We start from the raw sequence: 27,884 nt of genomic DNA, 5'->3' as shown, positions 1-27,884 counted from the left end.
AGAGTTACAAGAACAAGGATAAAGGCACCAACACTATTGGTTATAAAACAGTCTCTACTTAAAAAACTGTCTTCAAAGTCATCAAGAGACACAGATTTGTAACATCCAGACAAAGCTGCAAACATTCATCACATCTTTTCCTTAGACTGTTTGATCTTTCAGTTTGGTTTGGTCATAGATCAATACTGTCCAGAAATCCACTGTCCATGGACATCCACAGTGGAACTCCACACCTCTCAGTTCCCACTTCACATGGAGAGCCGAGCCTCTCTGCTTTTACTTGTACTGTATTTAGGCGTCAGCAAGGGAACTCTTTGCCTCTACATACTCTAGCGCAGCTGTTTTAACAGCCAAGATAGTTTCTTCTGTGCCATATTTCTTCTCATAATCCAGGTAGCGTTTAAAGAAGAATTTCATCTTCTTTGGTGCCAGGTTCAGGTGTATGACCTTCTCAAAGATGTCCCTGCAAAAAATCAAAGTGATTCAGGTCACTATGTTGGTGACAGCACTCAACACAAGCCCTGCACCTGCATTTGAACAAAGTGCAGACACTCAGGGGAGACATTCAATCAGCTGCTTGAAAGATTCATGAGAACTGGTGAAAACCTTAAGGTAGAAGCCTTCTGTTTGCTTGCAGAACTCTAACATCACCGGTCAGCTTAAGCTATGATCCAGTCATTGTACTGGACCCTACATTCATATAGTGGCCACAGCTGGATCTATAGTGTAGGAAATAGAACTTCCTTCTGTCAACTCTTGTCAAAAAGTGACCGTTCTCCTCAGTTTTATGTTACAAAACATGGAAGGGATGAACCTCAGTACAAGTCCTCTAGTTTTTGTCATGCACTCCTTACAAATCAATCCTCCTATGCCTTGTAGATCTCCTTGCAGTCACCCCAGTCCTGGGGAAGGCAAGCCTTTCCACACGCCCCAGTTTTCTTTCATTTTCTTTTTTCTTGATACAAATCCACCTTTGCTCTGGGAGGCCCTCAACATCACCATGCTGCAAAGCACCTCTACTCTTTTAAAATATAACTCTAAACACCACACTCTGCCCGTCCCCAGCCTGCTGTAGCACAACTCACCGCACTTCCTTCTGGCTGCCATGTTTGATCATGATGTCCATGTAGATTGACCAGATGTCTGTCCGCTTGGGGTAGCTGTTGAGGGTGCTATCAAAGAGGGCTTTGGCATGCTCTGTGTCCCCAAAACGGAACTCCAGTTGTGCAAACCTTGAAATAACATCCACATCTAGAACAAGCAATGACATGTTAGAGGATCACAGCAGCCCTCTTCCCTATGACGAGGCACAAATGAGTTATAATTATGCAGAACAGGCAAGCAACAGAGACAGCACCAATCTCTACCCAGAGACAAATGACTTTTTGTAAAGCAGTTCTGGTCCAAGGTGGAAGATCACAGTGGAGGAAGGGTCACAGTTCACTTCCCATTTCAGCTCTCCGTGGATGACAGAAGTTTCTATGTATATTCAAATTAATCTTGATGTCTGCAAGACTCAGAAGTTCTCTTGGCTTTGGTTGCTTTATATATAATGTATAGTCTTGATATCCAGGTTGACATTTTCCCTCCTCTTACAGTGAAGGGCACCATGTTCAGCACCCACTGGCTGCAGTTTTCAATTATTACACTATCACAGACATATTGCAAAGCAGTATTGGAAATTTTGCTCAGCAATATTGCAAAAATACTGGAGACCCATCAACGCATAGTCCGAATTATGGATATGGAAGAGTGCTTACGTTCTTTAGTGGGCAGAGCCTTGAGAGCACGTTCCAAAAGCCTGTGTGTAGCCTCAGTCTGGCCTTGCTTCAGGAGGAAAGAGGCGTATTTCAGCCACACTGATTTCTCCTGACGGAAACGCCTCAGCATTGTGTGGTACAATTCTTCTGCTTGCTGGAAGGACAAAGTTGGATTAGATCACACAGATTCATAATAAAGCCTTGCAGCTCTAAAACTCGTGCTCCCAACCCAGGCATCTCCGAACATCTGTGAGAGGCAAGTATCAGTAGTTCCTTTTCTGCCACCAACCATAACTGTTAATCCCTGTTAGGAACAGGATGGGCCTAATGCCTGGCACCTGGAAGCTTACAGAGCCAGGACTGGTAGCTTAATGGCGTGACTGAATGGGATACTTGCCTGGGACCTGCTTGCACTATCTTACCTTGTACTTCTCAGAATTGGCATAGATGTCACACAAATGCTGGAAGACTTTCAGAGGCTCATTGTATTGAACAGCTCTCTCAAAGACCTTCATCAGTGTCTCCTCAGTACCATACATGTTCTCTAAGTTCAGCAGAGCAACCCAGACGTTCAGCTTCTCTTGTTCTTCCCTTGAAGCAGACAAACAAGAACATTTAGGCTTTTACCAGCCTTCATCAGCTTTTTGCAAACCACCTAAAGACTCGCTGACTTGTAGCCTGTTACTGAGACAAGGGAGGGGAGCATACCCCTTCACTGAAACAGCACTCCTGGAACAGAGCACAGCAGTTGACACTAGAACTTTTGATCACTGTTGTTTATAATTAAAAACCACAAAGGTGATTCAGGAAAGCACAATATACTTAATCATGCTGCGGAGATGCTTTAATACCCAAGGGTGTAGCCCTATGAAAAGGGCAACGACAGCTTCACAGTTTATTCCATGTTTTCATTTAAGGACATTACTGACAGTGCTTTGCTCTTCCCAACCCTTCCGACTGCTCAGAGGTAAGCCCATGTGATACCCTGGGGAGTTACTGTGACCACAAGCTGCAGCAAGCCAGCTGCAGGCCAAGTGTGGTGACTCAAGCCAGACCTTCAAAGGGCCAGCTCACAATTGCCACCATTTAATCCTTTTGAGCTCACTTAGACTTTTCCACTTCATATGCACACGCACCAACGGTGCTACCAAGATTCTTCTCCCATCACCATGAACCCACCATTATCCTGTGGGGCAAAGAAAGGCAGAACCCCATTCTTACCTGAAGCAAATTGTTTTAAGCGCTCTCTCTGCCACAGCTCTGGCCTTCTCAATCTCAGTAGCCTGGAGGTGGAAAGCCATGTACTGCAGCCAGAGGATGGAGCTGTCAGGACTGCTCAGCACCAGGCGGTCAAAATCATCTGCTGACTGGGGCTGACGGCTAGGATCCATCAGAGCTGCCTCTAATTTGCAAAGCTCTTTCTCCTTTTTCTGCTTCTCCAGCTCCTTCTCCTTCTTTGTTTGTTTCTTCGGCTAAAAGAGCAAGAACAGAGGATTGGGGAAGAGCAGACACTTCATGTGACAACAGGCAGAGTCTGCACATGTACAGTTCATACCTCCAAAAGGAAGAGCACTACAGGAAATCTGGTTTCATTACCAAAATACATTGAGAGTCAAAAGTACTTCATTAGCCTTGCATCCCAACTGCAGTATTCACACTTCACAACCACCCACGCTTTTATTCTTCCATCTAAACCCTTTATTTAGGCCAGTGTTCACCACTCCCTTACACTCTAGAGAACCACAATACATAGGGAGAAACTGTGCAAGACTAGGGTACGTTGCTGGATCACTAGGGTGACTGATGTCTAGACTGAGAATAGAAAATGGCAGAGTTCTCTACACAAGGCAGCTATCCCCTGGGCAAAGCACTGGCCATACACAGCCTCTACAGAGTTGAGTTTTGAGGGAGAAGGGAAATCCTGAAAAGCAGACAGAGCATTTCATGATTTCATTTCCAGTTTTGTTGGATTGCTCACACTAGAACAATTCTAAACAAACAAAAAAAAAGTTAAAAATCACAGTACAGAAGAATATTTTTGGTGCTTTTTCTAGGAAAGCTGTAATTTGAAAATGTTTTTCCATCTCCACGCTTTTCTGAATATATTCCAAATTTAAAGGAAAGTAAAAAACAGATGAAATCAAATACAAATATTTTAATTTCATGGAAGTGTTTGACCCTACATACTTGTTTTTATTTTGTAGTATGCCAACAGGAGAAACCCTGTTTTGATGCAGCCATACTAAAATAAGGCCTTTTCTCTTCTGCTTTAAAGATTATCTGCTGCTAAACCCCGGGGTCAGAGTAGTTAAGGAAGCTCTGTATTAGCTGTCAGGGATAGTCCCTTGGGTTAAGAGGCTTTGCTATAGGGCAGACAGACATGCAAATATCAAGACAACACATTATGGCCACCATGTGGCGGCTTCTATGCAGGCAGTACTAGTACACAGACGGCACCTTAGACTGTGGATTCTCCTCCTCCTCCTCGCTCTCCGAGCTTTCTTCCTTCTGATTCAGTACAGCCATATCCACCGCTTTCATGTCCTCATCCCAGGTGAAGCCTGTGGATACCTGCAGCCTGGGAGCTTCACCGCGTTTCCTTATCTGCTTGGAGGAAAGGTTTTAAATCTGATTATTTTTATTTATTTATTTATTTTAAACAGAGACCAGACACAGATGCTGTTTGTTTGAGACTTCTCTTCAGACAGTATTATTGACTTCTCATGCTTGCAAACAGCCCATCAGAAAACCATCAACTCTGGTCACCTTTGCTGTACCTCAAACCCTATCCACCTTGCACCATTCACAGCTGACAAACACCAGTCTGCATCACTCCTATCTGGGAGGATGATGCTTACTGTCATCCCAGCCAGAACTGATACATCTCAATAGGGCTGCGAAGTCATGTCCAACTCATACTCTCCTCCAAGCTTCTCACCTTAGATTTATTTTCAGCTGCCTCTTCCTCCTGGTCACCATCCTCCTCTTCCCGGTAATATACCTCAATTCCACTGTCATTTTCATCTGTTGGACAGACCTTTCTTTTTTTTGGCTTTGCCTCCTGCAACAAGAGGAAACAAGTCCAGAGTGAAGGGCAACAGCTGAGATAAGTATTTAAAACAATTCTGAATGCACACTATGCTCTCATACGATGGACACAACAGAATAAACTCACTCTTACCTACATATGCTGGCAAGACCAACAGGACAGGTCACATAGGCAACACAGTCAGGCTGCTTATTCAGTTAATTCCAACCCAAAAGGATCAGTTTCTGAACTTGCTGATCTCCAATGTAATTTAATCTTTTTTCCTATTTGAATTCCTGTGCCTGATCCCAGGGGCTAGTTCCAGTCACTTACATTATTTAGACCAATCAAACCCTCCAGCAAGTCCTGAGTAATCACACCTGTACCTGCTCAATTTCAGAACTCTTTCTCCTCCGTTTTGTCTTCAGTTTACGCTCTTCTCTTTTTTCCTTGTCTTCTCTTTTCTCTTCTTCTCTTTTCTCTTCCTCTGCATTATAGCGTGGCAAGCCCAGGGATTCAGGCAAGACACTTGGCATCCCAGTGTCTTCAGGCAGGAGAGACAGCTCAACGTGATTTTCTTTTTTATTTACACTTCAGTTCATTGCCAGGAACAGTGAGAAAAAGAGAACCAAAATAAATAAATAAGTAGAAAGATAAATAAAAATAAAGAGCCTTTACAATGACTGCAAGTACATGAACTGGTTTCAAAAATTCTTCCTACCATTTACCATTACCCTCTTTCCATCCCCACCTCTCCCCCTCATCTCCCTTCTACTAACTGATTACCCCTTTTCAAGAACCTCGGACTTACCCAAGGACCTTGGCAGTGAGAAACTTTCCTTCAGGCAGGTATTTCTCATATAAGGAGTGTTTCTGTACATAGTAAATGGAAACGTTCTGGAACAGGATTCGGCCCTGAAGAGATGCAGACAAGCTGAAAAGAGGAAAAAAAAAAAATAGTAGGCCATAGCAGAGGAAGAGAAAAAAATCACAATGATGGTATCTGTGGCACCATCAGTTCTACACAGGCACAAAAATTTTTCCCATACTTTAGTTTCCCAGGCTCAAGAAAGAAGCAATGACATTCTGATTCCCAGGATGAAATCCATTTTGCAACACAGAACTACACCAGACACTCCCCTAAACAAAATCCCAGAATTCTATATCCAAAGTTTGCCAGGATCCCTTATTTCGCGGTATAATTTTTGTTACTCACCCAAAGAATACACCTGATGGAGTGACTGATTTGACGTAGCCTCTTACTAGCTGGCCTTTTTTAACATCCTTAGTAGATGTTATTTCAGGATCCTCCACTTTGCTGCTGTTCCTTGGGTTTAGTCTAAAGGAAAAGAGAGGTTAGAAAGTAAAGCACTCATTCACCAAGGGATACCACATTCTGCTCTGGATATTAAAAAAAATAAATCAGTATTAACAGCAGCCCCCATTTGTTTCTAAGATACTTCATTCCAACATGATTTATGCATTTTTGTTGTATAGAGCAGACAATACATGAGGCTGTTTTAAAGGACATTTAAGACAGTCTGCTTTTTACTCAAAACGGTCCAAATTCAGCTGAACACTGAAAATAAAGTGTTTGAATTGCAAACTCACTGCAGGAGCTTTGTTTCTTCACAAACAACAACAAGAAATGCTGTCAAATCAAGTTGAGAAATGATGCAAAACAAAAATTCTATCTGAAAACTCTTGATCAGCTCTACCTTAAGTGTCGGGCTTTCCAGACTTGTTGATGCACTAGAAAAATAATTCTTGTAGGAACAAGTCTTATCATTTAAAGATAAAAAATAAAATAAAATCTAGTCCTTGTCTTTTGAACACTTTACAATGAACAGTGAAATCCAGTAGCATTTGGACAATCTTCTTCATCACAGACAGTCTGGAAATTGACAGTCTGGAGGGAAGACACCTACCTGGATTGCCGAAGAGATAACTGGATTTTGCCATTCTCGTTGGCGAGGATGTAACACCTGCATGGCAGAGTAAGGGGGTTAAACGGAAAGCTTTTATACCTACTGAATAAAGCCACAAGTGGAAAACAGGTATTTTCACCAGCAGAACAAAGCTCTAGAGGAAACAAACCACACAAACCAGCTTGACAGAAAGGATCATGACACCAGGTAAAGGGCTTTTTGGAACAAGTCTACTTGTTGTACCTCTATTACAAGTACAAAAGAATTGGAGATTGCTACAGCCAAACAACTTGGTCTGTTGTACCCTCCAGCATTCCCATCAAGTCTGTGTAGTAGGGAAATGCAATTATGTGTACATTACATATGTAAAGACAGCTGACTTGCCAAATAGAACCACAGCAGAGCTGGGATAACTGACATCTCTCAGTCCCAACAGCACCTTAGCTAAGAGAGTATTTTCTCTCAAAAGGCAGCCCAAGAAGGCAGCCAAAATAAGCATTCATACAAAGAAAGTACAAGGCTTTTTCAGCCAAACATTTAAAAAGGTTATAACCTTCACTTCCAGAGGCAAAACAACACTATGCTTTAGCATTCATAAACCTCAGTTTCTTGAGATTGAAATACATTTGACCCAGAAAGTCAGTGTTACTTCATAGCCAAAGGCTGAACCTTACAGGTCTGACATCAGTGAAAAGACTGCCACCAGAGAGGGGTTTATTTCTACGCCTTGCTACTTGAAGAAACAAGAAAGTTACTGACCTGACAACCTTGCCAACTTTGAAGTCACTCAGAGGATTCTCTGTGTACTTATCACTCAGGTGAAAGATACTGACTTTGCCAGTCTTCCCACCTGGCAGTGTGACGGTCAAACCAACGTGAGGAATCATCTTTGCTATCACACCTACAGTGATGGTACCCTGTTGCAGTGACGGAATTCCTGGAAAAAAAATCAAAGGAGGGAGAAGGCTTCATAACACCCCAAAAGCACGCAACCAAGGCAACAAAGATACTGAGCCAATGAAGCTGATTTTGTTGATTTTAGTTACTTAGTCACATATCAAACCCACAAGCTTTTGGCAAGGTACAGTCTGTGTGTTGTTTACAGTAACATTTGCCTTGATAGCACAGAAGTTCCTTAATTGTACAGTTCTAAGATACAGGATAACTGATAAATGTTCTACCTTATGTTTGAGATCAGAAGGTAATATATTCATAAAGGCTCAAAGAAAGACTTCAGTCTGAGACAGTAGGCAAGCAATTCTTTAGACTAAAGGTCTGAGCTCTAGCTCTATCACCTTACACACTGCTACACCTGGGTGAGTGTCCCAGGCATTAGTTCTGTCCTACAAGAGGTACAGCTTGGCTCTGGAGTGCAATAGCTTCCCTGGAGAGGTCAGTGCAGACTCTCCTCTAAGAAAAGGATCATATGCAGGCAGCTCCTGCTATACCTATAGTCACTATAGGTATGACTACTTGTCACCATACCTATGAGTGACAAGAAGAGGTTTGTTTCGGTGACACCTGTTCCAGTCACTGTAGCAGACAAGGCTTGTCCATTTTTGAAGTTCTTTTCTGGATGTTTTAAGACCTGAAAGGAAAAACAGACCTCAGCTTATTACTAGAAGAGGAGCATTGCACAACGCTGACTGCTATACTCTCCCACAAAGCTTTACGCTTTCTAAATGTATCTTAGATGTGTACCCTTGACAGATAGCTCAGCCTTCCTACAATGGCTCTGTTATCCTGGACTGAACTAGCTCCAGGCACAGTATTTGCTTATCAGTGAAGGGCATGATGCCTAGAGCAGAGCACTAGGCTTGAGTTCACATGGATGTCAAAGTGTCTCTGGCCATTACTTGCAGCCACACGCATAGAAAAACGTGTGTAGTTTACCTATAATCACCTCTTACCTTGGTGCTCTGAGACAGCATCAGATGAGGGACTCTTCCTCGAATATCAGGGGTGACTTCTACCTCCAGCCAATTTTTGAGGACGTTGTACTGAGAAGACACAAGACAGACAAAAAGAAAAACAGTGTAAGACCTTGTGGAAAAAACTCTTCCTCAGTAGACTCTCTAATTTTTAAGGCGAGAAATGATCACTACAGCCTCTGCTCTTACACCAGGCAAAAACAGTGATTTCAGTTCTATTCTTGTGCGTATAATGCTTCTGTGATTCACAGGCGAGCACACAGAGGGGATCTACAATGCCCATATTTGGTGCACGTGGCATACATGATATCTCAAAGCCATTTTGCTAGAGCACAGGGTGGGAAGCCTGTTTGTTGACAGTAGATGTACATCTAAGAGTTTCCATCAGCTTGAAGAATAGAAAATGTGCCTTTCCTCTATTCTCCCTATAAGAGGCTGCGCTTTGCATGGGCCACTCTCATGGTTAATGAAGAATTGGTAGTTTGTTTACAGGTTTAAGCTAAAGCCTGTGGGGTCACCTTCAATTGCTGTCTCCCCCAGCACACATTTTAGGAATCCTCTGACCTCACCTTCTTCACAAAACAGGTGACTGTCTGTCCAACACTGTAGAGTCCAGGTTTCTTGAGGGTGCCATCTTTCATTGTTTCAGCTTCCCCTTCTATTTCACTGTTTGCAATAGAAAGAAAGAGGACATTAAGAAGAATATTTGGTCCTAGCAATACAGACAGAAATTAGAAACCCAGGAGACTGCAATGAGTTAATGCTACTGTGACAATGTGTTTGGGATATATATCCCCATCCCCTCCCCTGCTGCATCCTTCCACAGAGAATTAATCCTTCCCTGGGTTTAAGAAGGAATCCTGCCAACATGAAGGGACATTCCAGGGTCCAGACTGGCAGCACCTCAAGCCAAAAGGATTTTCAAAGAAAGTCATGTGCTGAGGGCACTGTGATCTGTAACAGTACCCACATCCAAGTTAGGGTAGAAGAAGGAGCATGAGGCCTTGCTACACCTGCAACTCGTTACTCCCTTTTATGAAGGAGCTGACCATAAGTAAGAAGTCAGGGAAGCTACATGGATACAAGGTCTGTGAAACATTTGCAACCAACTCAAAGACCAACACTTACCTTGGTCGAATGCTGAGCTCCGGAATAGACCGTGTGAAGTGTGGATGGGTGATGGGCAGATACCTAAAGAACAGGAAGATGATCAAAGTTTCTTCTCATGACCTCACCAGCCCCCAGCCACATGTAATCCCTCTGCATTGACAAAAAAAACAGTGAAACTTCCCTAGAACTACCAAGCCTTCCTGTTTTAGCCCTTCCTAGCACTATTTCAGTGGTAATTTAGGTATCCAAAGTACTTCAGCAAATTGACTGTCTGGAGACAGATTCCGCTTGCATTTGAGGTTTCCACTGAACCATAAAAGATTGCAAGAAATATGTCTAATCTACACTCCAGATAAATACACCGACATAGGTAGAGAGAGTTAATTCACCAAAACATGGATTTGGAATACAACAAAGGAGCAGATTTTCTCAAGGTCTCAACTACTCCAGCAATGGTAGCTGCAACAGCATCTGGTGACAGACATAACAGCCTAGATAATTTGAATTAAGTGACTGTGCAACTTCTCACATTTCCCAAAAAGCAGTATTATATGCTTATATTCCCACCTGTGAGTATTCACATCTCTGCCTCCAATGACCCGGGCAGTCACCTTCTGTCCAGCTTTCAGAGTGTGTGTTGGAAAAGAGTCTATGGGCACTTCATCCAGAATCCGGGATGCATGGATTGAACCTGTCAACTTGTCATCAATAGCAACTGTGACATGGGTTGGTTTGACGGATTTAACAGTACCAGTGACGATATCCCCCACAGAAAGAGAGTGTGTCACAGCAGCAGCAAGCATCTCTTCTAAAGTTGTCTCGGATTCTTTCCGGACCCTTACAAAAACATTCTTCTTTGCTGGGTCTTGTACTGCTAACACAACTCCATGGTCATTCACCTTCACCATTTTTAGGGTTACATAGATTGTCTGTCCCACCTTCAGTTTTTCTGAGTCGAAGCGGAAGGTATCATTGAAGTGAGAGGCTATGGGGATAGCTGCCAGCTGGCCTGTTTCCAGAGACACGATGGCAAACTCTTCTGCTATGTGCTGCACAATGGCAGAGTGCTGGGAGTTCTCTGTGAGTTGCTAGACAGAAAAGGAGAGAGTGACTTCCCTCAGCTGAGATTCTGATCCCCTTCGCTCTACCTCATAGAATGGCTTGAATTTGGAGGGACTTTTAAAAAACATCTAGTTCCAACCCCCCTGCCACAGACAAGGATGACATCCACTAGATCAGGTTGCTCAGGGACTCATCTAACCTGGTCTTGAACACCACCTCCACAGACAGGGCATCCACAACCTCTCTGGGCAACCTGCTCCAGTTTCTCACCACCCTCTGACTGAAGAATTTCCTCCTAATCTCTAATCTAAATCGCCCCTCTTTTAGTTTAAAAACATTCCTCCTTGTCCCATCATTATCTGATTGAGCAAAGAGTGGCTCTTGAACTTTTTTGTAAAAACAACTTTAAGTACCGAGAGGCCATAAAGAGGTCTAAAGCTCTGAAGAAGGAAACAGCCCACTCCTTCAAAATTCACCCACCGGACTTGGACACGTGAACAGAAACACTCAGGTCTTAGAACTGAACACATACTTGCTTGGGTCTTTGCTTTAACAGTTCTTCTCGAAGAGAAACATACACCTTGGATGTGAGGGCATCCACATGAAGAACCAATCCCTTTGTCTTCTCACCAGGAGCAATACTTTTATCTACAAATTAGAACAAAGATTACATCATGATGACAGTGAAGAATTTCGAGCTACTGAGCTAGTGGCACATGACAGGTAAGTGGTTCAGGTTTAATTCTTAAGAACTTCAGCGGTAAAGAGACTGCTTAGTTGCTAATTTTAACTAAGTTACTTGAGCTAAGTTAGATGTATTATATATCTCGTACTAAGTTAAGAAGAGAACAGATTCTTCCAACGTTAATGGTAAGGAGGAAAAAAAAACATTTTTTTATTTGGAAAAATGAGTCCCATACTTTTATGGAAGAACTAAATTGACTTTTACAAAAGATGCAGCTCTGAATAACACTGACAAGAGACTGACTAAACACAAATTCAAAGTAAGACAGGTTTTGCAAGAGATTACAACTTTTGTAGAAAAAAGCCTATTTGCTGCGGATGAAGCAAACACTCTTCTGAATGTAGAAATGCTGGGTTTCCACTCCTGCTGAACTTAACACTTGAGATTGGTTTAATTGATTTATTCATTATCTCTGCATGTGTTTGTTGGGTTCTGTGTAATAGGCCATTTCACTGCTTTAATCACTGAATCACAAAATACTGAAATTGCAGCCCTATTTTAAATTTACATCGATTTAGAAGAAAAATTAACAGCAATTTCATATGGAGAATAGTCCAAAGAACACACTTCCAGAGAAAGTAAAAAAAAAAAGACAGTAAGCTGGGGCTTGTATGGGCTTGTATGAGTATTTATCTCTATACTTTGTCTATGTACATAGACAAAGACTTCAAAGCACTAACTAAATCTTACAAGATGCTTGAGATATGAGGCAGGATTAGGTCTGTCTTACAAACTAGTTAACAGTGGCACAGGGAGGCTTAAGCAATGCATTCCAAATGATGCAAATGGATCAGCGAGACATCAGAAAACTGAACTACCTCTTTGAGCCTGTCCCTACTCTGAGCAGATTCCTCCTGTGTTGATTCCTCATCAGAATTAATTTCGTGATGGAGGTTTCACACTACAAGAGCAAAAGCCAAAGCATGTAGTCAAATAAAAGATGCCCTACCTCCCAAATGATAGCGAGTGGCTGTTACAGTCAAGCCTTTCACACAGCTGCCACTGAACAGTGCTGAGCCATCCTCCTTCACATCCTGCACAACCAGCTGCAGCTCCTTCCCAGGCATCAATTCACAAAGGCTTCGGGCTATGCCAGACTCTTTTAGAAAAAGGGAAGAGGTTTGACAAGTTAGTTTTACCCGTGCCATTTCTTAGCATAATAAAGTTTTCACATTTTCCCAAGAGAACATGAACAAGCATTCACATCCACATCTATCAAGGAAAACACAGTTTAGGCCCCTGAATCTGTAAAGATACAAAGAAGGAAGTTCTATGACTTAATCTAAGTAGAAACATTTGTGACTGGATAACTGTTATACTGGAAAACATTCTCTCTAGGAAGAGTAGCACACAGCACTGAATATAGTAAAAGGTGAAAGCAAACAGGAATTAATACTTAAAAACACAAAACAGATCCATCACTTCACAATCATAGGAAACAAAACATGAAACATTACTGCATATAGGGACCCTAAAAAGGCAGTCAGAATTTGATTTTAAAAAAGTGAGATATCCAGTATTCCCAATAGTAATAAAACTCCATTTTAGAAAACATTTGCTGAAGGACTTCTTCAGCAAACCTGTAATACAAGTAGAAAAATCCACTTGCACAAACTCCTATGAGTACTAGGTTTGGGCTGTCACAAAATTTGAGTGCCAGCATAGTTATCCTAGTGCTGAAGCTAGTTGAGGCAACACTATAGCTTCCAGTTGAGCAGATCCTAGCTAAGACTCAGAACAGTTTAAAAAACCTCTCCGTGAAAAAAAATCAGGCATTCCATGCACCTATATCAGTAATAAAAAAAACAAGTTAATGATTACAGTGTGCACAAACATGGATTTCTACATCATAAGAATAGTAGGAACAGTTCTTAATTATCCATTAGAAAGAATGCTAGGGTCCTTCACTGCCAGTTAAAATGTTAGATGAAGTTAGAAATGTTACTGCCTCAGTTTCTTAACTTTTAGACTGGTTCATAAAGCAATTACAAATATTCACACTGAAAAATGGTCTCCTGCAGAAAGGCTTTGGTCCACAGACCATCTAATCTCACCCTGTTCTCTCTCATTTTTAACTTCACCGATATTTTGAGGTACCCATCTACTGGTTCCATTGCATCTCCCCCACACTTCATCCACTTATTCTCTTACTTTTAATTCTTTAAGTTTTAACCTCAAACCAATGCCAGAAACCTAGCAGACTTCAGTGAAAAGAGCAGATGCTTTGGCTTGTTCCAGCTGTAGTTCCAAAAAGCCTTCTTGTCAATAGCAGACACTACACATACATCCTTTTACTAATCAACTGTTCTTGAAAGCCAAGTCTCTGCTTCAACTGAGCTCTCTTTCATTTAAAAGGAAAACAGTTGTCCCTTTTTGTACCTCTGGAAACCCATTTTTGGGATATGATCGCTTTTGGCAGAACACGTGCAATCTTTTACCTCTTCTTTTCAATAAGTTCCTGATTTCCTTCACCTCCTTGAAATATTGATTCAGTAGTGAAAAGCTCTCTGCAGCTGGATTGCCTGAGCTGCACTCTGACACCTTCAGATTAAGGAGCACGCGCTGCTTCTCCTCATCAGTGCTCATCACCTTCGCGATCACAGTCTGTCCCACCACAAAATGGTCCTTGGTGTCTGTCACAAACTTGTCACTCATGCTCTGTGCAGAGAAAACAAAGGGGTAAGGATTGTTGAGCACAGATGCTAATTATCAGCCACCTGCAGGGCTCTTGAGAAGGGTTTTCATGAAAACACAAGAAATTAACCAAATTAAGAGAAAGCTGTCAATTAAAATGAATTACTGAAGTCACATGAAACATCACATGAAATCCCTGATTAAATGAAGTCCTTTTCTTCACTTTGGAAGTGAATAAAGACACATGATTAAAAGTGTTTTTATCCCACTGAGGGAAGCTGTATAAATGCAGGACCCCCCCAACACTACTGTTCCCACCAACCTTGCTTAAAAAACATTTCAACCTTTTTTTTGCTGATTATACATGCTGTTTTCCAAAGACAAGTGAATGCATGACTTACCACTTTGGGTGCCAGTCCTGTCACACCAAAAGGAAACTCCACAAACACTCCAAAGTGCATAACATTCCTCACGTAACCAGTCAACAGCATCCCAGGCTGGATTTCAGAGAAATTTCTCACGACTTGCTCCTCCTGTACAGCAGAAATCACCGCAGACTTCCTGCACAAGATCTGAACAAACAGCTAGGAAAACTGGGAAAAGACAAATGAAAGGAGCCTGATGCCAGTCAAATCTCTTGGTTCTGCTAGCCACTGATCTACAGCACTTTTGGAAGATTAGGCAGTAATGCTACAGTTTCAGTTACAATCTTGCTGCCCCTACACTAAAATTTAGCAATCAATGTCTCTTAAGCTCCTCAGCATTAAAGATGTATGTTTCACACCAGCTGAAGTGAAAATTTCTTAATATTTCAGTTCTGCCTTTCTGCTATAACAGGAGCAATTTTTTTGCTATGGTTGTGATTTGATCAATGCTGATGCCCAGAAGCTGGTTGGGAAGCTCAGTGATTTCGCAACCAAGTGCTGGTCTTAGTGGAATGCTAAGCAGCAGCCGAGCTTCACTTAACACAAACAAATTATAGTGACTCTCTGAAACACAGATAACGTGACAGACACTTACACTCCAACACATTAACTAGTTTGTTGCAGATACTCTGGATTCCTGACAAACACACACACACACACACACTTCTTTCCTTTCCCCCACCCCTTTCTTCTCTTCCACCCTCTACATTTGACTGGTGGAGATGCCAAAGGATACAATACGGTCCCCCTTGTCGCTTAGGCACATAACTCTGGGCAAGACATCTCCCTCTTGAAGACAATGCCACAGGAGCTTGCAGTTAGCAACAAAGTCAGAGAGGTACACTGTGGGAAGAGAGGCTATCACATTGCCTTCATCTTCTAAGATAGAAACCTCTAGCCCATTCTCTTTCTTCTTCAAGACTTTCACATCAACCATCTGGAAAAACAAAAAAAGAATAAAATGGTATAAAACCCAAAGTGCCTTTTAAGAATGCACAGGTTACCAAATGCTGTGCTCCAGGGGCTCTGACACAGCTTCCCAGCTATATAAGGAAAAATCTGATGAAAACAGGGCTTAGCCTCAGAAGCATGCAAACACAGTAAAATAAGAGTAATTCTCAGCTCCTAGAGAAGCCAAATGCTAGAAACATTCTTTTGGTTATAACTTTCAATTTGAAGGCTGAAGGGTGCAGGGTGTTGGAAACTGTTCATTCCAAAGACAAGAAGGAAGGAAAGGACATTTCAAAACATTTCACTGAAGTTATCTTTTTCCAGGGAGCATAAGCAGCTGCTTTTGGAATGAACACCACTCAGCAGCATCCAGAAGAAAGATCACCTTGGAATAGAAGCGTTAATTAGTAACTCCTATAAGACTGTCCTGGGACTCCTTTATCCTGACAACATAGATCTTGTTTTTGATCTGGCCACACAATAAGAAATGCACACTTAGAGCTAGTTCCTGCTCTCCAACAGCTTTTCTTGAAGCAGAGATGCTCAAAGCAATACAAATTTTTTGGTAAAACAATTAGAAAGAGACAAAAAGAGGAACAGTCATTTAATTCAATACCTCTCCTATTTGATATTTCACTTCCTGTTTCTTCTTTGGAGTATGTTCACTTTTGCCCTCAGGTGCAGACATGCTTGATAACTTGAAGGACAGCAAGAGCCTTTCCTGCTCGGGCTCACACTTTAAAACCATTACTTTAACAACCTGAAACAAAAAAGATAAAACAAACATTTAAATAGGCCTCCTCAGTGTACTAACACCTACAAAATGAGATGAGAAAACACAAAAAAAAAAAAACCCACAGCTCTGAAATACACAGAGTTGTCCCTTTCACATGCTCCATTTAAACAGATGAAACTATTACTTGAAGTGAAAGATGAATATCTCTTGATGCAGTTGACTCCTCCGGAGAAAATTCACATTACAGCTGACTCAACTACAGATTTCTCTTTTACATTCATTTACAAGACATGGCATAGATACGTTAATTACCTGGCCTTCCTGGAAGACTTTATCAGGACAAGATATGGGCTCTGCGCTCAACTCATTCTTTGGTACCAGACCTTTGACATCATTGTAGAACTTCACAATGCAGCCAAATTCCCTTGCACACACCACAAAGCCATGTGTGATCAGACCTGGTTCTGCATCTTCATATTTGGAGAGGATTGGAAGTTTTGATTGAATAAGAGTTTTCTTTAGAGTAAGGAATAGCTTCTTTTCTGCAGGATTGCACTCTAGCACCTACAAGAGTAGAGTACAAAAGTGTTTAAAAAAATGTATTTGCCATTGTCTAATCTATACAGCTGCTATTTTCAGAACAAAATATGGCAATTTAAAGCAGCTGAAGACCCTTTCTGGCAGCTCTCACCCGACACTTGACTTCATCTCCTATGTTGTACTTCTTCTCAGGCTGCTTCAGGATTACATCAGCAAGATGCAAGGATGGCACAAGCCCTTTAATTCCATCAGTCACTTTCACCTGCATCCCAATAGGTTTCAGAGCCAACACTCTGCCCTAGAACCCAAGGGATAGAAAAGGATCAGTACATTCCACAAGAACAGCAGACTGTGCATAGACAGGAAACAGCCAAGACACTGTACCACATCCCATCATGAAATTTGACAGTGTAAAATCTTAGTGTAACCCACACTACACCTAATTAATCTGACCTATTAACCGTTACATATTGTATAAGTTTATTTTACAACCTATCTTCCCTAAACGTAGGCTACCTCTGTAAATCCTACAAGGAAAGGTCTTCCTTCTCGCTTTCCCATCACTAGTCTGAATCAGAAGTTGAATACACACATCAAGCAGAAGAAATGCATATTAGCTAGATCAGTTCTTTAATTACTGCGTCATAGTGTCAGTCCCCCAGGAGCTCACCTGCACCACATCCCCTGTGTGAATATCCTGGTACTGCAGAAAACGAGCTCCAATAACTTGACTAGGAAAGAGACACAGTAAGAGACAACCAGTCAGTCAACTTGAAGAGAACCCAGGATAAGAGAAACAATCCCCTTTACACCGTGTCCCAAATACCCATTATCCCATGCATACCCAGCACTTTACAACACCAGATTTCTGTGTTTTACTGCCAGCAGCAATTCTGTGTTTTACTCCCAGCACAGCTCTCTGGACAAAGTTTAGGGAGGTTTACCAGGTTCCATTCCAGGTGACAGCCACTACGCATGGCTCCAAGTAAGGGGAACCCCATTGTCTTCACTACTTAAAGCTACAGATGGAAACACTAAGATAGAGGAGCAAAATGGACTGGGACTTGGAAGAACAACATTCCGTTTCCTGTTCAGTCAATCTTCTGACACGATCTCAGTAAAATTCTTTCAGCCTCAGCCCACCAACCATACAGGTGGTGACCCTATGGCTAGGGTAGGATACATGAGGTATCTAGACAACCTGACATGAGACAATACAGATAGAGGCCACAAAAAACAAATGGCAAGTTCCAGTTCAGCAAAGCAATGTAGTATCTTCCATGCTGACCAAACCCCTCTAATTCATCAATCAATTTCTTAGAAGAGTCTATGGCACTTACTACTTCAGAGATAAAATACACATCTCGTCCATCAGGCTGTAGTCAATGATACGACATTTATGTTTACATCCTGCCTTAAATGCTGCAGGTTTAAAGGATTTTCTGTTTTTCGACAGATGTTTCAACTAGAAAAAAAAAAAAAAAAAAACAAATAGCAATTTAGTGTCTGGAAAAGGAAGCACTTACAAATAAACTTAAGGAAGACCTTACACTGAAGTAGTAGCAGCTGACAAAAATATTTTTTTCTAACATACTCTTTGTGCAACAGGTTCCATCAGTCCTTGAACAACTCAGCTACGCTCCAACCCAAATAGGAGAGGCTAGATTTAGTCAACACCTTACAGATTTTGTTGTTTTAGTCTCACTAAGAACATTAAAGGGAGGAAGTAAAACCTTGTCCTAGCTTTCTTTCCAAGAAGCTGGTATCTATGAAGGAGTTCCCTCCCTGCCCCGGTACTTACCCGTGCGAATGCATGAGTGCCATCATCAAGCTCAAAGATGGCACCAAACTGCTTGTAGAAAGCCTTCACCGTTGACTCCTCCACCACTGCTCCTATGCGATCATTGGAGAGTTGGTTTGGGGATCCTCCAGGATTGAGGAACGACTGCCGCAGAGTGAGCCGCACCACCTTGGCGGTGGGATGAACAGAGAGGATACAGGCTTTCACCTAGGAGAAGGTAATGTTTGTTAAATACCAGTTCACATACAAAACAGAAGAAAGTCATACAATTCATGGCTTTTTTAGACCTGCTTGATGCCTGAACTCTGCTCACAGGAACACTTTCCCATATTGCTACCAAAACAATCATCTCAGTTTTTACAGCTTACAGATCAAGAGGTTTTTGCTTCCATCTGTTTATGGGCTAGTTTGGTATCAATGCAATGAGGGAAACAACTGCACAAGTCATTTGCCACCATCTGCAAGTCTCTCATGCTTCGAAAACAAGTCTTCCATTACCCCTGGAATGGCTTTGCTTTTTACAGCTCTAAAGTAGCCATGATGGTAATTCAAATAAAGAAGACAACTATCATCACTAAGATTTCAGAGATGATTCCACTGAAAAATATCCATTATCTTCTCCAGCAGCATTTTGGGGAAGGATGTTGTAAGCAACATACCAATTCTATTTGTGTTTCACTTTCTCCTTACCACTTGATTTGGAGAATAGTTCATGGATTTATCTGGGTCCACATGCATGAAATCCACAATGCCAGTGAAGGAAGACAGAAAGGTCAGACTGATCCCCAGTGGATCTACCTAGAGAGGGGAAAGAAATTACACACAAAGATGTCAAGAAAAAAGAAAAATAAGTTGATTGGTTTTCACGTAGCTCAGAAAGTGAGTGCAGTTCACACACTTCACAAAAAGCCACCATAAGTGCTAAACAAGAAGCACATCAAGAGACAGGAAAACTCCTAACAACTTTGTTTTCTGTATTAATTTGTAAAAGTAATCCTTTAGTTTTTCGCTAATATCACATTTATTCTGAAGACTACTGCTACAGTGTTGAATACTAGGCAAAGACCATAGAAGCATAAAATGGAATCTGTTCTACTCTAAGGTTCATCACCATCTCCAGGCTGAAGCCTTTACACTCATAGCATCAGAACCATAGCAAAGATCAGACCTTAGGTGGACCCAGCGGGAGTGCCTAGCTGAAAAAAGTGTTTGCCTTTCTTATGGAATTGAGCCCAAACTAAGTTTTCCAGAGTACAAAACCTCCATCTTCATCTATCTTCAGGAAGGCTCAAAAACTAAAGAGAACACCAACAAAAACAGAGCTTACCTTCTGCACTTTAGCTTTCACCACCAGCCCTGGCAGTAAATTAGAGAGCGTCCAGTTCTGTTGCTCTGTTGCAAGGGATGCAGCAACCTCTGATCGATCAACAGACAAACGGACAATTCTTCCCTCATTCTTTACTTGCTCGATGACACAGTTCAGGTTCTGACCTATTTTCAAGTCAGGCCCTACAAACACAAGCCACAGCATATAAACCCCTCCAGGAACACTAAGGGATCGTCTTCTGCCTACAGTTTTCTCCAAAGCTTTTTCAGAGCTGCTTTTATTGTTAAGAAGTTTGAACTCCTTTCAGTCGAAGTCTATTGCCAGCAAAGATGGGTGGGCCTGGAGCAGAAACACGGTCTGGCAGAAAACAGGTTGAAACCTAACAGTTTCCTGTCCACCAGCCAAAAACATGCTGTTTTCAACAACTCAAAGACTCCACCATGACACTAAGGTGCACTAACACAACAGCTATAACAAGCTTTAATCTCTGGACTTCTCTACATCCATTTTAACCCCAGAAGCTCCTCTTGTACTACTACTTACCTCTCTTGACTGCTTTGATGTAATTTTGGGCTTTCTGGCGAGGCAGAAAAGCATGAGTCCCATTGACTCCGATATCAATGAGGTAGCCATGGTCTTCTGCACTAGACACAAAGCCTGAGAGCAGCTGTTGGGAGGAAAGCACTGCAGTTCAGTAATGTGAAGAAACAGCTGAGTCGGCACAGAATACACATCTAGTGAGAGATTTACCACCTGCGTACTCACTTGGTACAGACAACAGAAGCACAGAGAACAGAATTTTGGAGAGCAGAAGGAATATAACATTCCTTCCTACTTGCAAGCTCATCTGACAGCAAGGTCTCAACTGTACCCTTGTCTAGCTATGCATGTACTGAGTTAAAAACCCACTGGTTAAAAAAAAAAAAAAAAGAAGTGGGATAAAAAATAACAGGTGCTCTAATTGCAGGCACATGCCTGCAACCATAAAGCTGGAAACAAACAAAACACCTCTGCAAGACAGGTTGGTAAATACTGATCTCTGCATAAATAACAAAGAATCCTATGTGGAAAGAAGTAATAAAATAATTTTTCCAAATTCAAACAGTATCAGGTGAATAATCAGGTGAACGGATTTCACGCGTGACACCCTTCAGGCCAGTAGCCAAGAACCAATATTGCCCTCTCCTCCCAGGTCTATTCCACTGGTAGCAGCAGCTCCGTGTTCTGCTCTGATACCATGCAAGGACAAACTGAAGCATTACCCCCCTGCCACGCACTGTTCAAGAGGCACCTCCAAAGCCTAGAGAGGCTGCGACAGACCCAGAACTTACCATGCCTGATGTTAGTGCTGAAGCATTCAGACCCTTATTGACATTTTTGGGGTTGATTGACAACTTGATACTCCGACGTCCATCAGCACTTTTCTCAACACTGGTCACAATGCATCTGACCAGCATCCCTGGAGAATACATGTCCAAGAGAGAATGCAAGTCCTGCAAGATGATCATAGAAGTAAGAACGCATATAAATCCAACAATATTACATCACACAAGAAGGCCAGAATTTGTTACTGAAGTAGCTTTAGAAACCAAAATCCTATCGGAAAACACTTGCTCTCCACCAAGACTACAATAAAAGGCAGGAAATACCACAAACATCAAAATCTCAATATAGAGGCAGGGATGAACCCTCACATTAGCAAGTCTGGTAAGCTTTGCTTAAAAAAGGAATCCTATGCAGGATGGAGTTAGAAGGTTGCAGCTCAGCACCAAGCCAGAGACCCTCACCTCACCACCCTCTTTAGCACAGGAAAACATCACCACTGAAAGGCTAGCACCTTGCATGTCCCACATGCCACAAGTTCAGAGAATCTATGGAGTGCTGATAGCAGAGACACGGTAACATTTTACCCCATCCTCTTTCTTTTCAGCAATCAGCAATATCAGGAAATAGCAAAGGCTGTTTTGGAAAGTTGGGTCCACAGTCAGCCTACATTAGCGTTATGCAGCAATGCATTGCATACAGAAACACAATGAAATTGTAAGGACCACACTATTCACCAAGTCCTCTGAAAGGCATTTGCATCCTCAGATCATCTTCTGAACACTTTGATAACTTCCTCCCTTAACCACATACAGCCAAGGGTCAGTATTTAGCTACAGCAGCAAAAAGTACAAATCTCTCCAACCTCAATGTGCCGTCTATGAACTTCATGAACTATTTAACCAAGACTAAGCCATCATAGACAATCAAACTGAAGTCAGCCAGTGAGACACCAGGAACCAAGGTCCTAAGCAAGGTCTCAGTGTTGATTCTGGGGTATTATTAATACTTCCTGGACACAAATCACAGCCCTGACCCGAAGTCTCACCTCCAGGACTTCCCCTTGGGCCACCTGCTTGCTCAGCATTTTGCTGTAGGCATCGCTGATCTGTGTGACTGGCACAAATCCTATAAGTCCATTGGGCAAGCTGATGACGAGCTCAAAGTCACTGACCTCTTTGATACAACCAAGTAGCAGCATCCCCTCACAAAGGTGCTGGGAAAACAAAAATAGTACACAGTGGGTATCTTGGCAAGTCAGTGAATAGCAGTGCGGTAGACACACTTCTGTCCTGAACTACTGTTGTATTTTACAGATTTAATGAGGGAAAGCATGTTTTTTTAACAAGTCTAAGAGAGAAGAGATGCACAGAATAGAACATTTATCCACAAACCTCAAATGTGAGTGGTTCAATATTCATAGGCTTGTCTTTAGCACCAGCTTTTCTGTCTGCCTTGAACTTTTTCCGCTTTCCGAGATCCTCCTGATTCCTTTTTCTTTTCTGGGATTGTTCTTCATGGCGAACCTAATTTAGCAGAGACAAAAACAACAAAAGTAGAGAAAATGAACACTGTGGTAAGGCAAGACTCCACTGCCAGGAATAATGTTAGAGGAAAATGCTAGATCAGAGAAAAAGAGGAAATGAGCTTGCTGATACATCTAAATGCAAGTCCTCCAAAATATCTCCTTTTGGGCTGAGACTGTGAATTTTGGGAGCAGAAAGAAGTGGCAAAAGTGAACTGCACCACACTTCACTGCACAGAAGGAGAAAGACCAAACTTACTCTATATCTACTGTCTCTTCCAATCCAAACTATTATATGATTCTTAGTACCTCAGGATCAGATGCTTGTGGAATATTTAAAAGCTAAATTCTGAACAATAATTTTGATTGAACTTTTTGTCATACTATTCAACAAGTATCACACCTTTAGAATACTAGATGCAACAGGAATGCAGCAGTTATCTCTTTCTGGAAGTCCCTTTAGTCTACTATAGAACCAAGGGATAAGAAGGATCACAAGTAATTTTCTGAGCTCTGAGGAGAGTTAGTCAAGAACACAAAAACAACGTACGTCAAACAAGTTGTCCTGTTCTGTCATTGGTTTGGGTGCTTTTCCCGTTTTCTCTGTGGGTTTTTTCTGGACGCCCCCTCGGGGGAAGTTTTCTTCTATGGATGCCATGCTTGCGCTTCTATAGGACAAAAGACAAAATAGAAGATAAACACATAGCTCTTAAATTTGTTCCTCACAAGCATGCTGAAGAGGTGTAAGTGTGAATTACCCAAAAACTAAGCAAGAAAACAGATGACTGCTTTTGAGTTAGTCAGTAAGGAAAAAAGAAGCCACTCAGGTGTGAATGTATTTAACATCTGACTATCATAGAAACATGGAATATCCGATGTTGAGTACACCAGAAGTATTGCAAGGGGCCACCTGAACACGTGCATCCCAAACACTTCTTACTTACCTCCCAATTCTACAAAACTGAAGCATCAGGCGTTTAAGATGCTTAGAAGCACCATTTTTAGAACAATATTCTTAGAGGAATGGTTAAAAGTGTAAGAAAAAATGCTCTAACCATGTAAGTTTCCTGAACAAATCTTTGCTGCAATCAGCAGACGAGATACAACTACCAGCACGAGTCATCACATAGAAAGTTTGGATTTTAGCGATAAATAAGTTTGGATTTAAGCAGTAAATCTGGATTTAAGCGGGAAGTTTAGATTGCATTTTTTTTTATACCATGCTCAACGGTTAATATAATTTTAAGCACCTTTAGGACGATCTATAAGCTTACTTCTATACATATTTAATAAACGTACTTAACCTCACTGGATCTTAAGAAATAAAGATCGCTTTGCTTACTGTCCCGACTCACGTTTTATTACTTTGCCCAACACCACCCTCACAAAAAATCACCATTACAGCACCGAGTACCCAAACTTAAAGCATTCCGCGAGACACGCAAACCCCCTTTAACCTCAAAATCGCGGAGTAACACCACAACTCACCACAGCACGCTCCCTTAGAGCCCGCACCGGGCGACCAGCACCGAGCCGTACCCGCACCTCTCCCTCACCTCCCGTCACCGGCGGCCGCCGCCATGCCCGGCCCCACCACACGCGTTCAGCCCGGCGCCGGAAGCGGGGAGAGGGGCAGGAAGCCGCCGCCATTTTGTGGGAGGGCGCTGAGGAAGGGCAGAGCGCGGCGGCGGCCCAGGTAGCGGGGCGGCCGCGGGGTGAGGGGGGGGCTCGGTGAGAGGGCGGCGGGCGGGGGTCGCTGCCTCCTTCTCCCGGCTTCGTGATGCTTGGAGGGATTGCGGCTGGGTGAGGTGCTCGGCCTCGGGTGGTCCCTGAGGTGCCCGCGACCTTCGGCCGCCGTGGTGGTGCCTCCCCGATGCCGGGAGCGTTCCCCCGGTCAGCCGCGCTCCTCTGAGGCTGCCAAGCGGGGCCGGCTCCGTGAGGGGTCGGTGGGGGCCGGGCTGTCCCCGTCAAGGGCACCGGGCTGTTCCCAAAGGCCGGGCTGTGCTGTGGGGGCCGCGCTCTGAGCCGCCCTGGGAAGGGCACGGTGGTTTTTGCAGGGATCCGAGTCGGTTTGGCTTAAAAAAATAGATGGTTTTGGCTTTCCGAGTCATCCACTGCGAATATTTCGAGGTTAAGGGGCTGTTTCTGTGAGTTTTCTTTGCTGTTTCATAATTAACCGAGCTGCAGGCAAGCATACCTGATTATGCAGCAGGGATGTTGGATCAGGTTGGCATAAAGAATGTGTTAATGAACACAGAGCCAGCTGCAGCAGTTTTTTGTATCCCTCTTTTAGCAGGGTACTGGTGGCGACAGCATCTCTGCATAATCAGGCAGGTAACCCTGTGGCATGTGTGCTTCCTTTGAGCTGAGTTAGAAAGTAAACAATAAACATTTGTCCTAATTATAAATCTTCCTTAAGCATACAAAAAGCATACCCTTAAAAAATCATTACCCTCTAAACATTGAAAAGAATACTATTTTTTTTGTCATAAGGATGATCAAATACTGGAACAGATTCCCCAGGGTATTTGTGGAGGCTCTGTCTCCAGAGATGCTCAAAACCTAACTGGGAAGTTCGCAAGCAACCTGCTGTAGCTGACCCTTTGAGCAGGTTGGGGTTGGGTTTTGGCATCTCCAGAGGGGCCAGCCTCAACCATTCACTGATTCTGCAAGTATGTCACTGTATGCACGCCAGGCTTGTGTGTTGATTGACTTCTTAAAGTAGGTCTGAAACTTTCATCTAGATGCAGACAAAAGGCAAAGGTATGCCCTCATGTATTTAATGGTTTTGCTGCACCTGTGAAAGTACTTCTGAGGTTTTGTAGTTGGCTTAATTGGCTTGCTGATATAGCTGAAAGCTAAGTAAAAAATACATCTATTTTTTAGCCAGATCTACGAATAAAGGGGTAGGCAAATAAGACACAATAGAAATGTGCAGCTGGGAGTAGGGCAAATTTTATTGTTGAAACACTTGTACTCTAATACAGCATGACAGTTGCAACACTGCATTTTGAATCTCAAAATGGAGCAGTGGTCTAGCGTGAATCACGTCACCAAGCTTTTGGATATGAATGAACTCTGAAAATCTGAAGTGTTCTCCCATTCGGAGCTCCTTGTCTGCTTTTGTGCCATCTATACTGTACTTTAAGATACAGTGTTCACAATGCGCCTGCTCCTTGTGTACGTCCAGTGTGTTTGAAAGGCACATTGAAAGCAGATTCAATAGCTGCCAATGGAAGCGTTAAGCACAGTGTAGAGATCTGTTTGATTTTTGTATTGATCTTGTCCAACTGACCGTAAAACTTGCTAACTTTCCTATATTGCTTATTAGGACGAGCAACCATGGCTGGCCATGACTCGGGATCTCAACACCAGTTCACTGGATTTCAGAAGTACTTCAATTCCTATACCATGGTGGGCAGGAGGAATGTACGTATTGCATCAATTAACTTTTGTGGGCTAGTCTAATGGTGTTTTCTGAGTTTTAGATTGAAAGTAACCATAACTATTATGTTTTTCAGTACGTTATAGCGACATACACAGGCGTTGCAATGCTCATCTTATATTTCAAGCTTAGATCTAAAAAGAAGACTCCTGCTGTGGCAGATAAGTAAATGGTAAGTGGCAGATGTTCTTCCAGAGCCAAAATGATTCAGTGCCAGCCCAGGAAGAAAGAGTAACAAAGGAGAAGTTGGTAGTAACAAACATAACTAGAGGGAGAAACACAGGCATGTGAACTTACAGTTTTAAATCTCAACTAAACTATAGCATCATTGTATTTTGGGGCATTCTAAATGAAGTAGGTTGTTATAGGGGTATACAGAAATTAAGGGTTATCAGTATTCTTTCTGTTCTAGCATGGCAAACAGGGTTAGGGACCTCACGCAGGGAGGAAGGGTAAGCGAGGAAGGAGGAAAGGATAGATGTTGTATCAGGTGTATCAGGGATTGCCTGCAAGTAGTAGGTGCCTCAGATTCTTACTTTTACTGTAAGAATGGGGATAACTGATGCTTTGTTGGATATGGAAATAATAAAGTAATACTTAAAGACTTAATTGTATTAGAGAATTCCAGGAAGAGACCAATGCATTCTGTTAAAACCTCTCTTTGAATGGAGTAAAGAAGCACTATACAATGAAACTATATATACCTTGCAAACCTGGATACGCAAGTACAATATGAAAGTTTTTGAGCTTGTTCTTACATAGCAAAAACCAAGTGTTTCAAAAGTCTGTAGTCTACTTTCAGATACATATCCACTGAAATGGCATTTGGGGAAAAAAAACAATGAGTTGTCCTCATAGGCTGCAAACGGGGCAGAAAGCAATAAGCTTCTGATTATTCTCACTGCTTTATGTAAAAGGGGCATCAGCCGTTTCTTTGTGTATGTGTTGAAATTTGCCTGCTGTTATGGAAAAGTGTTTGGGCTTGGGAAAGGGGTGATGCTCAGTTAGCAAGCCTTGCATGGCGGTACTATGTCTGACCTCTTTTCTCTTGGCAGGTTGCTGGCACGTCTGAACCTTCGTTCTGTTTCAATGTAATGGAAGCTGATGTCCTATTCTGGCTAATAAAATATAAACAATTACTTTATTGAAAATATGAAATGGTAAAACAAAGCGGAAATGTACCTTTTTTTTCCTCTATCAAAAGTAGTTATTTGTAGTGGAGATGGAATACCTGATTCTTTTTGTGACTATTTTAACTCTTTTGCTGTTATAACACATCCCAAAATGAGCACCTGGTAGTCTTAGTCTTACACTGGTAGTCTTAGGAAAGACCTCAGCATCATGACCATATCACCAAGCACATAGCTTACAGATGAGCAGAGCATCTCTGCGCTTCCAAGTGTTATGGTAGGTGGCACACATGGTCTGCAGATTCTTGCTTGTCCCAGTTGCTTCCGTTTTTTGTGTTCCCAGCTAGTGGCTTCCATGAAAACCATTGTTTTTCCAATAATGTTAATACAGTGCAAAATAGCAGAATGGCTTCTGCCTCTGTTGCCCGTGTTTTACGTAGAGCCTTTTTGAGTGAAAACCTCGCAACATAGACTGATCCAATC

The 27,884-nt window shown here is 42.3% G+C and overlaps 2 protein-coding genes across 5 annotated transcripts; one reads left to right on the top strand and one right to left on the bottom strand.

Annotated features, from left to right (window-relative positions):
• Nucleotides 1-36: 36 nt before the first annotated feature.
• PDCD11 (programmed cell death 11) lies at nucleotides 37-24,441 on the bottom strand. Of its 2 annotated transcripts, none has more exons than XM_084526275.1 (36): nucleotides 24,383-24,441; nucleotides 23,377-23,494; nucleotides 22,696-22,827; nucleotides 22,350-22,517; nucleotides 21,310-21,471; nucleotides 20,522-20,645; nucleotides 19,979-20,160; nucleotides 19,342-19,449; nucleotides 18,652-18,858; nucleotides 18,191-18,315; nucleotides 17,521-17,581; nucleotides 17,002-17,148; nucleotides 16,623-16,874; nucleotides 16,191-16,334; nucleotides 15,360-15,560; nucleotides 14,600-14,770; nucleotides 14,003-14,222; nucleotides 12,514-12,663; nucleotides 11,352-11,467; nucleotides 10,325-10,845; nucleotides 9,776-9,838; nucleotides 9,217-9,313; nucleotides 8,627-8,716; nucleotides 8,202-8,304; nucleotides 7,476-7,653; nucleotides 6,717-6,773; nucleotides 6,005-6,127; nucleotides 5,600-5,722; nucleotides 5,175-5,379; nucleotides 4,699-4,821; nucleotides 4,218-4,364; nucleotides 2,982-3,232; nucleotides 2,183-2,351; nucleotides 1,761-1,914; nucleotides 1,086-1,251; nucleotides 37-463 (listed from the first exon to the last, which is right to left on the bottom strand). In XM_084526275.1, exons 1-36 carry the CDS (start codon nucleotides 24,406-24,408, stop codon nucleotides 292-294), a joined length of 5,556 nt encoding a protein of 1,851 aa, XP_084382401.1. In that variant the 5' UTR covers nucleotides 24,409-24,441; the 3' UTR covers nucleotides 37-291. The 2 variants fall into 2 exon arrangements, with proteins under 2 accessions (XP_084382401.1, XP_084382402.1); XM_084526276.1 differs by having other exon boundaries at nucleotides 24,315-24,437.
• On the top strand, nucleotides 24,414-27,802 carry ATP5MK (ATP synthase membrane subunit k). Of its 3 annotated transcripts, none has more exons than XM_084526291.1 (5): nucleotides 24,460-24,522; nucleotides 25,120-25,156; nucleotides 26,158-26,255; nucleotides 26,348-26,443; nucleotides 27,327-27,802. In XM_084526291.1, exons 3-4 carry the CDS (start codon nucleotides 26,169-26,171, stop codon nucleotides 26,438-26,440), a joined length of 180 nt encoding a protein of 59 aa, XP_084382417.1. In that variant the 5' UTR covers nucleotides 24,460-24,522; nucleotides 25,120-25,156; nucleotides 26,158-26,168; the 3' UTR covers nucleotides 26,441-26,443; nucleotides 27,327-27,802. The 3 variants fall into 3 exon arrangements, with proteins under 3 accessions (XP_084382416.1, XP_084382417.1, XP_084382415.1); XM_084526289.1 differs by having other exon boundaries at nucleotides 24,466-24,522; nucleotides 25,120-25,160; XM_084526290.1 differs by lacking the exon at nucleotides 25,120-25,156 and having other exon boundaries at nucleotides 24,414-24,522.
• The last annotated feature ends 82 nt before the right edge of the window (nucleotides 27,803-27,884 follow it).

The sequence above is a fragment of the Aythya ferina genome (genome assembly GCF_964211825.1).
Source record: "Aythya ferina genome assembly, chromosome: 7".
In the NCBI taxonomy this organism is placed as follows: domain Eukaryota; kingdom Metazoa; phylum Chordata; class Aves; order Anseriformes; family Anatidae; genus Aythya; species Aythya ferina.
The sequence above is the reverse complement of the archived record's forward strand: the minus strand, read 5'-3'. Positions and strand labels throughout refer to the sequence as shown.